Source organism: Chlamydomonas reinhardtii, chromosome 8 (genome assembly GCF_000002595.2).
Source record: "Chlamydomonas reinhardtii strain CC-503 cw92 mt+ chromosome 8, whole genome shotgun sequence".
NCBI classification, from domain to species: Eukaryota; Viridiplantae; Chlorophyta; class Chlorophyceae; order Chlamydomonadales; family Chlamydomonadaceae; genus Chlamydomonas; species Chlamydomonas reinhardtii.
In genome coordinates this window covers 1,443,661-1,456,251 of record NC_057011.1, presented here as the reverse complement: position 1 = coordinate 1,456,251, position 12,591 = coordinate 1,443,661, and the positions used below count along the sequence as shown (strand labels likewise).

Here is a 12,591-nt window from a genome sequence, read left to right as displayed (position 1 = left end):
TGTGTGTGTGTGTGTGTGTGTGTGTGTGTGTGTGTGTGTGTGTGTGTGTGTGTGTGTGTGTGTGGATGGGTGTGAGGGTGTGTGAGGGTGTAAGGTTTGTTGTGGGGCAGGCTGTGTGTAGGGCTGTGTGTAGGGCCGTGTGTAGGGCGGTGTCTTGGGTACGGGTACAAGTGTCCCATACCCACACATACCCGCCCACACACACAGACACACACACACACACGCACACGCACACGCACAACTGGCACACACGCACAACTGGCACACACGCACACACATGCACGCACACACACACACACACACACACACACACACACACACACACACACGCACACACGCACCTGCACCACACCCAGCGCCGCCAGGGGCGCGACGGGCAGCGGCACGGGCCGGTTCTCCAGCGCTTCTGGCCCCAGGCCTGTTGCGGCGAGCGAGCAAGCAACGGGCGGGGGACTTCGAGATACAAACACACACTATGGCCCTATGGCACTACCCTGCGTGTTTCATTCCCTTGTGCTCTCTAACACACATACATGCACACGCACCCGGCGGCACACTCTAACAGCCCCACAACCACACTGCCGCTACCGCCGCTCTCTGCCCTTTCCCTCCCACATTCTCCCCTCCCCATCTTGCCCAATCCTCACCCCCCCCCACACACACATACGCCCCTACCCTGCCCCGCCTCTCCCCCGCCACCACATCATGACCCGGTGCGCTCACCCAGGGCTCCGAAGCTGCCCTGCCCCACAGCCAGCACGCCGCCGCCGCCCGTCAGCAGCAGCGCGTGGTTGGCGCCCACCGCCAGCCTGCGTGGCAGCAGCGTCACGACCCACGGTACGTCAGAAAACCCGGAAAACTCACAGGAGAGCGACGTAAGAGAGTCATGTTGTAAAGGTCACCCGATGCCGCACGCCCCACGCTGCATGTCGCAAACGACCCAATCATGCATGCGCCCCTGTCCGGCCCACACCGGAGGCGTCGTAGCCTCTGCGTGCCGCAACAATCCGACACAACCTCACAAGCATGCGAACACAAATGCGCTCCCACCCAATCCGCCCATCCACCCACCCACCCACAGACACACATGCACACACACACACACACTCACATACACACACAGCAGTACACACACACGACACACACACAAACACACAACACACGAAACACACACACGCCCGCTCCCACCCACCTGACGACCCTGTGATGCTCTCCCGCCCCCACGCCCCGGACCGGCCGCGGGTGCGCCAGGTCGGAGCCCTCCATGCCGGTGCCGGTCTGGCCGAACTCGTTGCCACCCCAGGCCAAGACGCCGCCCTGCCGCGTGGGCGTGTAGGTGTGACGGGCGTTTGTGTGTGTAGGGAGCATTCAGCGAGTGATGTGTGTGTATGTGTGTGTGCATGGGGTGGGGCGGAGGTTCAAATAACACCAAACAGACCAAGAAACAATTGATAACTGCAGGAGATGTCCGGCGTGGCGCAAGGCCCACGGTATCCCCATGCCATTTGAAGCACACACGCACACACACCTGCTCCGTCAGGGCCATGCTGTGGCTGGCGCCGCATCCCGCCGCCGCCACTGTGTGCGCCTCCAGCGCCCGCACCGCGCCCGGCCGCCCATCCCCAACACCGCCGCTGCTACCGCCACCACCACCGCCGCTGCTGATACCATTGCCGATGCTACTGCCGCCCTCGCCGACCCTGCGGCCGAGCTGGCTGTTGTCGTTGCAGCCGCTGGTGAAGAGCTCGCCGTCAGCGGTGACGAAGGCGGAGTGGAAGGAGCCGCCGGCCAGCTCCACGACGTCTCGGCCCGACAGCGCCTGCGGCGGGATGGCCCCATGTGTTTAGGAAAACATCGAAAACAGACGGCGCCGGAGTTACTAATGGATATGGCACACGGGAACACGCACGTGAGCGGGATGCACGTGCGGCGTCTCGTGACAGCAGGAGGAAAGACCATTGGGATACGAGCACGTCGCCAGGCCCCAATTTGCCAAGCGAAGCCATTTTGTGATGAGAATTCAAGGCGAGCAACGGCGGTAATCTTCAGTACGGCGACATGTAGAACGAGTGGAAGTGAGAAACTTACCTCGACAGGGGTGGGCACGTAAACCGCAGACGGCGGCGCGGGCGCCGCTCCCTCGCCGCCGCCGCCACCCGCCGCGGCTGCTGTTGCTGCCCCCAGGCCGAGCTGGCCAAGGTCGTTCCGGCCCCACACAAGCACCGTGACGCCTGGCCGGTTGGGCCGCGGCAGCGGCAACGCCCAAGAGTGCTTGCGGGCTAGGGTGTCGCCGACGCTGCCGCCGTTAGTGCTGCCGCCATTAGCGCTGCCGCCGGCCCCTTCTCCCCCATGTCCGTCCATCTAGTCCGAGCCCCTGGGGCTTTTGTAGGTGTGAAGGCGACTGACTTTGTTGCGCTTGGGCTGATGCAGGTGGTGGCTTGACCGAGGCCTGAGTGAGCAGGATATACAGAGGCACGCAGTTTCCGAGGGTAAGGCGCGAGAATCAACGCGCCAAGCGGCACGCCGTGCGTCGATCGCCTGTGTTGGGCCGAGGTGCCGCGGGGCGTGTAGGTACAGGGTTCTGCCCGCGAGCTATTAGGGTTGACACCGGAAGGGCAAGGCAATGGGGACTAACACGTTGCAACGAATCATCACCTCCAAGTAAACAGGGAAGAACTAACCCGCCAGGCTCTGGCGCGCACGCTCCTCCAGCTCGCGTGCGTGAATCGGATGCTCGCGAGCGAGCTCGCCTCGCACCCGTTCCAGTATTGTTTTTGATGTGGGTAAGCTACGTAAGATACAAACACACCCGCTCAAACGTAATGTTGTGTTTCTCTTAGTCCGCAAGCTTGTCCTCAAGCTCTCGTTTCCAGTTTTTAAGGGTTGTTTCACGTGCACTCAAGGCGCGACCAGTTACAAGTCAAGGCCAGCAAATATGCAGTATGAGTGATTTCAACGCGGCCAGTCGATCAGTCGGCGCGCTTCTTTGGAAGCTTCTTAGCGATGGGGCGCCACGTTGCACCAGATCAGAGCTTGAAAGCGTTTTGTGCTTGTATAATACCAGCGCTGCTATGACGCATCGTTCGAACGCGCCAATCAGCGCTTCCGGCGAACTCCCGCGAGCGGCGAACCTTTCAGCCTTTCCAGTTCCCCAGCCCAGTTGCTACATGCAGACAGGTGAGCTGAAGGCGTGAGTACGGGACTGCGGGGAATGGCTTTTGCTTTGCCCACTGGCTGTGTCAACCGTCAACTGTCAAGTGGTGCCACCATGTGTCCCATTACAGTACTCGAGGGCGTCCGCCGGCCTGCCAGCCCGCCAGTGCCTGCCCGCCAGCCTGCCCTCCTGCCAGCCTGCCCCTATCCCGCTTTTCTCCAACTAGGACCAAGGCTCGAGAGCGGCCAATGCAAGCCACGACATCAGCAAGCCACGACGTGAGCCTTCATCTCTCACCCCCCCCCCCACACACACGCCCCAACCGCCTTGAGCTGCCTCAGCCGCACACACGCCGCCTCGCCAGCCTAGTTTGCGAAGCACGGCAACACCAACAAATACATGGCATCTACAGTCGTTCACACCCAGCATTCGTTCTGTACCCGCTGCTTTGGGGCACAGCAGCTCAGCAGAGCGTTGCCCCGGCAGCTGTGTCGCCACTCATGACTCATGACGACCCCATCCCCCACCCCCCACCCCCCACACCCTGCCTCGCATCTTCGCGTAACCCTACCCCTCTCACACACACACACACACACACACATGCACTCACGCGTACAGTTTCCAGCAACCTGGTCCTATCGTTGCAATCCCCGCCCCCCCCTCGCACACCGTGCTGACACAGCCCCTCAACTGCCTTGCCGCACAGCCCCTCTCTCAGCCCCTCAACTGCCTTGCCGCACAGCCCCTCAACTGCCTCGCCGCACAGCATAGCCCCTCAACTGCCTCGCCGCACAGCCCCTCTCACAGCCCCTCAACTGCCTCGCCGCACAGCCCCTCTCACAGCCCTCTCACAGCAGGCTCACGCCCCCCTGCAGCCGCACCAGCGGCCCGCCGCCTCCGCCTCCGCCTCCGCCAGTGAACGTGGCTGGCCCCTGCGACGTCAAGGCGGTAGCCATCGTGTGTCATCGTGTTGCAGGTGTGGCACGGCGGCATACATGTAAGGGAGTGCCAGGGGGCAGGAGGCCCCGTGGGCGGCCGCGCGTGTCGCCCTGTGTACCCTCCTACTTGCCCGCTCCCCGCTTCCCGCTCCTGGCCCTCATGGCCCCACGGCCTCCCTGCCTCCCCACCCCTGTCCCTAGCCTGCCCTCCCCGCCACCCGCCCGCGTCCAGCCACCATACCGCCTGCCCCGCAGCCCCCTCCTCCCAGCTCCGCCTCCCAGCACCCCGCCCCACACCGCCTCCCACCCCACGCCGCTTCCCCCCCACGCCGCCTCCCACCCACCCCACACCGCCCCCCCTACCGGCCGCCCCTGCTCCCACCTGCACCGTCACGATGCCGACATCGATGTTGTTGCCGCCGCGGCTGCGGTTGAAGGCCGGCCGCACGTCCTCGCACGATATTAGCTTGGCGAGCAGCAGGTTGGCACACCAGGGCTGCGTGTAGGAGAGATGGAGAGAGTGCGTGTGTATGTGCGTGTGTAAGGAGAGAGAGTGTGTGCGCGTATTTGCAGGATTATTGGAAGCGAGTGGGGTTACTTATTGTGCGGGCGCGCAGGAAATGTGTGTGTGTGTGGGTGCGTGTATGCGTGGCTGTGGAGGGCTATGTTGGTCATCCCCCCACTCCCCCCCCCCCCGCCCAAACACCTGCTTCAGCCGTATCTGCACCATGTGATCCGCAGCCGCCGGCGCCGCCCAGCCGTACACGTGCCCCACACCTGTGGAGGGAAGCGTGGTGGTGGTGGTGGTGGTGGTGGTGGTGTGGGGTTGGGGGTTTTACGAGGTAGTGGGGGTTTGCAACAGCGGCACAGCGGTAGCAGGGGCAAGGCACGGGTGTGTGGGCTCTCAGCAATAGCAAGCGGCAGGGAACACGTGGGGGCGCAAGTGGCACGTGGCACACGGGGAATGTCGTACAGTGTATTTACACGTTGTTCCACACGGGGAATGGGGAATGGCCACATGGGGAACGGACGCACCACCGACACCTCTTTTCCCTTGCTGTGAAACTGTACACGCTGACACGCACACACTGACACATGCTCGTACACACGCGGCCGACTCACCCGGCGCGAGTGCTGTGAGGTTGGGCGATATGGGGAAGATGGGCATGGTGGGGGAGATGACGGCCTGTAGGGGAGGGGGAGGGGGCGGCAGGCGGGCGGGATGCGCGGCGATTGACTGCGGCAGTGCACAAGCGCGCGAGAAACATAGGCGGCTCGTTCGCAAAGCGCACGATCCATGCGTGACAGAAGCAGCGCTTAAATTTTCTGCACAGAACAATGTAGGGTCCACCGTCCCGCCCTCGACCCACCTGCGCCGCCGGCAGTAGCTCCGCCACCGCCGCATCCGCCGCCACCATCGCCGCCCGCGCCGCATTGCACGCTGCAGCCGCCGCAGCCGCGGCGGCGGCGGCCGCCGCCACTGGGCTCGCCCCGGGCCCGCCGGCGCCGCCACCGCCGCCGCCGCCGCCGACCCAGCCGCCATCAAGCGGCCCGTCATCCTCCAAGTCAAATTCATCATCCTCAAACATGTCTTCCTCATCTTCTTCATCTTCCTCATCCTCCTCATCCTCCTCGTCTCCATCCCCCTCATCCTCATGCTGGTGGACCTCGTTTGCGTCCTCGTCCTCGTCCTCGTCATCCGCATCCGCATCCACATCGCCATTGCCCTCTTGATCCTCACCCGCGTTCTCGAGAGCCGCTGCCTGCGCCTCCCCTGCTGCCTGCGCCTCCGCTGCTGCCTGCACCTCCACCCCTTCCTGCCCAGCCGCCTCGCCATCCTCCTCGCCGCCTGCGTGCCCTCCGCCGCCGCCGCTGCCAGCCCCGCCGCCGCGGCCGGCCCCCACGTGCACATGCTCGTCCTCGTCTGACGAGCAGTGCTCCCAGCCCTCCGCGTCCATTGCGTCCTGGTATGAGTCAGCCTCGCTGCCGCCAGTGGCGGCGGCGGCAGCGGTGGCGGCGGTGGCGGCGGGCGCCGCCGCCCCAGCGGCAGTAGCAGCAGTAGCCGCGGCCGTCGCAATGCCGTTGGCTGTTGTGCCGGTGGAGGGCCCGAGGTTGGCACGCCCCGGCGCCGTCTGTGTATCGGCACGGGTTTCTCCGACGTCCATCGCCGTCAGGCCGCCGACACTGATGTCAGCAGCGTCTGCTGCGCCTGCTGCGTCTGCTGCGCCTGCTGCGTCTGCTGTGCCTGCTGCGTCTGCTGCGACGGCGCCCGCGGGCGCGTGGGACGGGCCTGCAGAGCCGGAGGGTCCCGCCGCGTCGCCTTGGCCTTGCCCTGCCCCTGCAGCACCGGCAGCAGCATCGGCAGCAGCAGCTCCGGCGGCAGCAGCGGAGGTGGCGGCAGCGGCAGCTCTGGCGGCAGCAGCGGAGGTGGCGGCAGCGGCATCGCCCGACGTGACCGCGGCCTTGAGCGCCGCCGCCGCCGCCGCAGCCACCATTGGCGCCGCCGCCTCGCCCAGCGGTGCCGAGAAGAGCGTGTGGCCGCCCACACTGATCCGCACCCGGTCACCCTCCACCTCCACCGCCGGCTCCTCGCCCGCAGCCGCGCCAACCTCAACCGCCGCCATCGCCGCCGCCATTGCCGCCGCCAGCGCGCCCACCGGCCCGCCGCCTCCTGCGGCGGCGGCGGCGGCAGCGCCGCCGCCAGCAGGGGGAGGCGGCTGCGCCGCCGCCGCCGCCAGCCTCTCAACTTCGTGCAGCTCTGCCAGCAACGCCTCCGCCGCCGCCAGTTGCTCGTCCGCCGCCGCCAGCTCCGCCACCGCCTCCGCCGCCGCCAGCGCCGCCGCCGCCGCGGCGCCGTTGACCGGGACGGCGGCGGCGGCGGGTGGCGCCGCCGCCGGTGCAGGCGCCTGTGCTGGCGCCGGCGCCGCCGCCGCCGGCGCCGCCGCCGCCGCAGGCGCGGCTGCCGCGCCGCCGCCGGCCCCCGCGGCGGCCGCAGCGTAGGCTGCGTGAATACCAGTGCCATTGCTGTTTGCGGCGTTTGCATTGTTATGGCTGCGTCGCAGCGCCCTCCTCTCTTCGCGCGTGAAGAACCTGCGGGCGGGCAACGGCAGTGCGTGTGCACCGTGTGCTGGGTGTGCAATTGTCTGATCACTCCCGCCCCTGATATGGACGGCTTCACTCCCCGGGATCTTCAACAAACATCCCTTCAGACAACACACACACACACACACGCGCTCCCTCACCTGTACCACAGCACGGGCATCACGCACGCACACACGCCCTGCTCCGGCAGCTCCAGACGCGGCACACGGTGCAGACCCCCGGCTGTAGCACCGCCCCCAGCTCCAGCAGCCGCAGCAGCCGCCGCGGCAGTAGCACCGCCCGCACCACTGCCGCCGCCTTCCCCGGCCGCGGCGGCCCCCGCGCCGCCCCCCGCGCCGGCCCGCCGCCCACGGCCCGGCTGCGGCCCTTGCCCCTGCCCCTGTTGCGGCGGCGCCGCCGCCGCGGCCGCCGCCGCCGCCGCCGCCGCCGGCCCCGGCGGCCCCGGCTGCTGCAGCTGCTGCTGCTGCATGTGTTTCAGCGCCTGCTGCTCCGCCTGCAGCTGAGCCGGCAGATCCGCGTCGCTCCGCCACACACACGGCGACGTGAGGCCCCCCGCGGCGCCGCCGCCACCGCCACTGCTGCTGCTACAGCCGCCGTCGCCGCTGCTGCTACAGCCGCCGGAGCCGGCTGGCCGCACGGCGACTCCGGGCCGCTCGAATTCGACCCACTCCACCCAGCCATTCGTGTAGTAGCCTGCCGGATTTGCCGTCCATAAGGTGTGCAGTGGTTGACTCGATTGGCGTGCTTTGGCTTCTAGAATGAACAACCCCAACCCCCCAGTTCAGTTTAGTTTGGGCTGGTATCTACGCACCCACGCACCCACCCACCCACCCACCCACCCACCCACCCACCCACCCACCCACCCACCCACCCACCCACCCACCCACCCCAAACACACAACCATATACACACATACACATACACATTCACACACGCATCTCTCTCACCCGCCGGCCGCGGCAGATGCCCCGCCCGCACGCCGCGCAGCAGCGCCCGCACGTCCTCACAGTCGTTCACAGCCTGTGCGTGTGCGTGTGTGTGTTTGTGCATGTGTGTTTGTGACAAGCATAGATTGACGTGCAGTGTCAACACACGGCATTGGGGCTTCTTCCGCCGTTCGCTTCAATGGCATGGCCCAACGCAATGGGCGGCGTGTGTGTTTCGTTCCCCGTGCTGCGCCCCTGCACACACACCTTGACGACAGGCATTGACTTTGCTGCATCGCATACACTGTCTTTGCGCTATGTTTTCCTTGTGCTCTTTAACACACCTTGACGACAGGCATTGATGCCAGGCCGTTAGACAGTGCCTGTGCCAGCGCCGGCGCCGGGTGCTGCTGCTGCTGCTGCCCCTGACCCTGTTGTCCCTGCTGCTGCGCCCCCGCCGCCGGGCCCCCGCCACCTCCGCCTCCACGCCCGCCTGCTGCCGACCCTGCTCTGGCCACTGCCGTTGCCGCTGATGCTACTGCCAAAGGCTGTAGCTGCTGCTGCACCTGCTGCAGCTGCTGCTGCGGCTGCTGCTGTTGCTGCTGCTGCTGCAACTGCTGTAGCAGCTGCTGCCCGTGCTGTTTCAGCTGCTGCTTCAGCTGCTGCTGCAGCTGCTGCAGCGGCGAGGGACCTGTACGGCGTGTCGTGGCGGCGAACAGCGCCCCACACCTCAGCGGACAGGTCACATTCAGGTGGCGGCTGATCAACACGCTGTCAAACAGACCCACCGTCCGTGACAGCTGCGGCTGCTGCTGCGGCGCCGGCTTCGGCCCTTGCTGCTGCTGCTGCTGCTGCTGCTGCTGCTGCTGCTGCTGCTGCTGCTGCTGCTGCTGCTGGTGCGAGGAGGATAGTAAAGAGGAAGAGCCCGCTCCCACAACTGCCGCCGCCGCCGCCAGCGCTCCGCCCGCAGCTTCTGGCGGCGGCGGCGCCGCCGCCAACGGCTCCAGCAGCGGCCGCAGCGGCGGCGCGCCGTACAGCAGTCGGGGCTGGCGGGCGGCGTCGGCCTGTCGTACGTCGTACGGCACGGAGCGCTGCGAGTGCCAGATCTGCCAGGCCTTGGTGTGGATGGTCTGAAGCGCCTCGTCTTGATCCTGGGGGGGGCATAGCCATTCATGCGAACGGTTTGGGGGGATTGCAAACATGGTACAGAGAAGTGTTGCGAAGTAGACAGCAGGGGAGGGAAGTAGGGCAGGGCAATGCCACGTGTCCTCATTGAGCGCGCACAGTTTTGGCCCGCCTCCATGGTGCCTCTTCACCGCGCACGCCCCATATCACCCCATCCCAACCCCATCACACACCCCACCACACACCCCACCACACACCCCATCACACACCCAAATCACAACCCGATCACACACCCAAAGCACGCCCAATCACACGCCCAATCACACGCCCAATCACCCACCTGCGGCACGTGCTGGCGGCCCAGACTGCGGATGAGCAGCCGGCCCCAGGCGCGGCCCTGAGTCATCTGGTTGTAGCAGTGCACGTACAGGTCCTCAAGCACTGCGGCAGTAGCGGCAGTAGCAGGAGGAGGGAGAGGGGGTTGGGCGGCAGTAGCAGGCGGAGGGTAGCGGCAGAAGCAGGAGAAGAGCGGCAGTCGCAGGAAGGGTTGATGAACAAATAAAGTGCCATGATAGACCCTCGGCCACCCATCTCATCCCCTCTCCCTGCACCCCTCACTCCTCTTCCGCGCCCTGTTCCTACTGGGCATGTGATTTGCTTACGTACACGGACACGGCTAAACCCCCCATTGGTCCAAGCCCCCCTTGGCCCCCCCCCCCTTGGCCCCCACCCCGTGTGGCCCCCAACCCCTAGCCCTCACCCTCAGTCGCGCACGCCGCCAGCACGCGCCGGGCATCCTCCACTGCGCGCGGCGGCAGCGGCGGCAGCGGGTCCGGCGGCGCGTGCGGCTGCTGCCCACCTCCGCCTCCCCCTCCTGCTCCGCCTGCTCCCCCTCCGCCTCCGCCTCCGCCTCCGCCGCCTCCTCCGCCGCCTCCGCCTCCGTCTGCCTCCCACGCCGCGTCCGTCATGATTGCACGCATGACGTCGCGACTCAGGTAGGCTGCAGGCAGCTGCGCGGCAGCAGCACACACACAACGTCACAAACACACACAGGTATACACACGCGCACGGGCTAGTTCTCCACACAGGAATACGGGCGGGGGGCACGTATATACACTGGCACACACACATGCCTACATACGCCTTCCGGCGACACACAAACAAACAAATTGTGGTCACATACACACAAACGCGTATGCTCATGCACACTTTTCCCTTTGCTCTCCTCAAGCGCACACACGCCCACACCTGCAGTCTGTCCAGCAGGAACGTCCGGTGCGCCGCCGCCTCCGCATCCACAGCAGCGGCGCGAGGGTCCCACCTAAACCCCGCCGCTCCCACCCCCGCTCCCACCCCCGCCCCCGCCCCTGCTGCTGCCCCTGCTGCTGCCCCTGCTGCTGCCCCTGCTGCTCCTGCTGCTGCCGCCGCCGCCTTGGCCTCGGCGGCTGTAGCAGCCGGGTCCGTGTGGCCGGCCGGCTGTAGCAGCGCCACGCAATGGATGTTGGCGGTGAGGGACTGGCTGGAGTAGAAGGTGCGGGAGGAGGGCGTGAACAGGTGCCCGGCCTGTGGTTGTGTGTATGTGTGGGCGTGTGTTTTGTGCAGGCATATATGTGTGTTAAAGAGCACAAGGAAAACGTTGCGCAAAGACATTGTATGCCATGTGTGTGTGTGTGTGTGTGTGTGTGTGTGTGTGCGCGTGTGTGTGTCTGTGCTTGGCCAGAGTTATGGGCGCAGCACAGCCCAGGCCACCCCATACCAACCCAGGCGCCCCCCTGCCCCCCTCTCTCCTATCCTCCCTCTCCCTCTCCCCCCCCCCTCCCCTCTCCCTCCCCACGCCCCACGCACCCAGAAGTCGGCCCAGGGTACGTCGCAGCTACCGTCCGTGCACACGCCCTCAAACGGCAGGAAGGGCCGCACACAGGTGCCGCCGCCGCCTCCGGCCGCCGCCTGCGGGTGCGGGTGCCGCTGCTGCTGCGAGTGCACCGAGTGCGCGGGGTGCGCCGAAGGCCCGGCGGCGGCGGCGCCTCCAAACCCAGCAGCCCCTGCCCCTGCTGCTGCTGCTGCTGCTGCTGATAGGAACCCAGTGGGGCTGGTGCATTCGGAGCCGGAGCGGGAAGCGGCGCTGGAGCCGCCGCCGCCGCCGCCGTGACGCACGTGGGCGTCAGACCCGCCATACGCCACGTGTCGCAGCACATCGTACTGCCGCTTGAGCCCCACGCCCTGTACGGCAGGTGGCGTACGGCAGGACACGGCGTGTGTCATCACTGCCGCCCGTCCCCGCGCCGAAGGTCCCACACTGCCCTCCTTGCGATACGGCAAACATCGTGGCTTTGCAAGTCGTACTGCATGGAGCGTCTTAGCTGGCTGTCTTTGCTACCTGGCTCTTGCTGCCGCGCACACAACACACACACACACACACACACACACACAGCAGTACACACACACACACACACACACACACAACACACACACACAACACACACACACACACACACACGCACCTGCACCGGCAGACCGAAGTCCGCCAAGATGCGTCGCTGCCAGGCGGGGTCGGCTGCAGCAGCAGTAGCAGCAGAAGTAGCAGTAGCAGGCAGCCGTTCAGGCATGCTTTCAGGCAGGTATCAGGCAGGTATCAAGCAGGTCTCAGGCAGGCAATTACAGATTCACCACGTCAAGCAAGCCACAGGCATGCAGACGCAACCAGGAATGGGTTTTCATCGGTTTGGTTCGGTTTGGGGTGGGGTGGGGGGGCAGGCGCAGGGGCAGGGCTGTGACAGCACGATTCGCAGCAACGGCGGTTCCTGGCGCGGGTGACACTGTGACAGGTTCTCAACCCAGCCCACCTGAGTCCACAATTGCTTTCAGGCGCTTGCAGGTGCCAGCCAGCCCTAAGAGCTCCTGCAACGCCACGGCGAGAGAGGCCACATACCCCCGTGTCAGCAGCAGGCCCCCAAGAACCCTGGGCAAGTGGGGCCCGCAGATTCGCTATTTCCGTGTGCATCGCGAAAAGCTTTGCGTTTCTGTCGCGAAACCCGCATGCAGGCTGCGGAGAAAGCAAAGCTGGATTTCGGTACGCCCCAGCGCCGAAACGACACCCCGCCCACCCCCGCGGCGAGCAAAGGCACCTACTCGCACAGACTCCGTGCATGACGCTATGTGCTGCAAACATAGGTCGTCCAGTGCGTCGATGTTGGAGATGGAGTAGTTTCCAGCCTCCTCGTCTACCTCCATGGCTTTGCTGCTTTATGTATATGTCTTGATGACAAACTGTATTACAATGAGAAAAAGCTCAGCATAGCACGCAGAATAGCATGGGGAGGGCGTCTGCATCAAACCTTCCGATTGC

General features: G+C 65.8%; 2 protein-coding genes across 2 annotated transcripts in view; both read right to left on the bottom strand.

The window, feature by feature from the left end:
• Positions 1-3,152, bottom strand: part of CHLRE_08g364550v5 (uncharacterized protein) — a 12,743-nt gene extending 9,591 nt beyond the window's left edge. The window contains exons 1-5 of the mRNA XM_043064885.1: positions 2,089-3,152; positions 1,529-1,819; positions 1,193-1,317; positions 724-809; positions 342-418 (exon numbers count right to left, since the gene is read on the bottom strand). Coding sequence (XP_042921886.1) covers positions 342-418; positions 724-809; positions 1,193-1,317; positions 1,529-1,819; positions 2,089-2,361 — 852 coding nt within the window. The 5' untranslated portion in view covers positions 2,362-3,152. The remainder of the gene's footprint in view (positions 1-341; positions 419-723; positions 810-1,192; positions 1,318-1,528; positions 1,820-2,088) is intronic.
• Positions 3,153-3,266: 114 nt separating this feature from the next.
• On the bottom strand, positions 3,267-12,522 carry CHLRE_08g364501v5 (uncharacterized protein). Its single transcript, XM_043064884.1, has 15 exons — positions 12,375-12,522; positions 12,089-12,143; positions 11,747-11,799; positions 11,091-11,465; positions 10,494-10,808; positions 10,006-10,255; positions 9,586-9,686; positions 8,465-9,271; positions 8,142-8,214; positions 7,335-7,887; positions 5,463-7,182; positions 5,215-5,278; positions 4,799-4,869; positions 4,475-4,588; positions 3,267-4,086 (listed from the first exon to the last, which is right to left on the bottom strand). The coding sequence occupies exons 1-15, from the start codon at positions 12,474-12,476 to the stop codon at positions 4,003-4,005; spliced, it is 4,737 nt and encodes a 1,578-aa protein (XP_042921885.1). The 5' UTR covers positions 12,477-12,522; the 3' UTR covers positions 3,267-4,002.
• Positions 12,523-12,591: the final 69 nt, after the last annotated feature.

Excerpts from the sequence above, each read along its gene's own strand:
- CHLRE_08g364501v5 (XM_043064884.1), bottom strand. The coding sequence starts at position 12,476 with ATGGAGGTAGACGAGGAGGCTGGAAACTACTCCATCTCCAACATCGAC. Across the intron at positions 11,800-12,088 it reads GAAAGCAATTGTGGACTCAG|CCGACCCCGCCTGGCAGCGA; the intron begins GTGGGCTGGGTT and ends CTGCTGCTGCAG. Across the intron at positions 4,870-5,214 it reads CCTCACAGCACTCGCGCCGG|GTGTGGGGCACGTGTACGGC; the intron begins GTGAGTCGGCCG and ends TTCCCTCCACAG.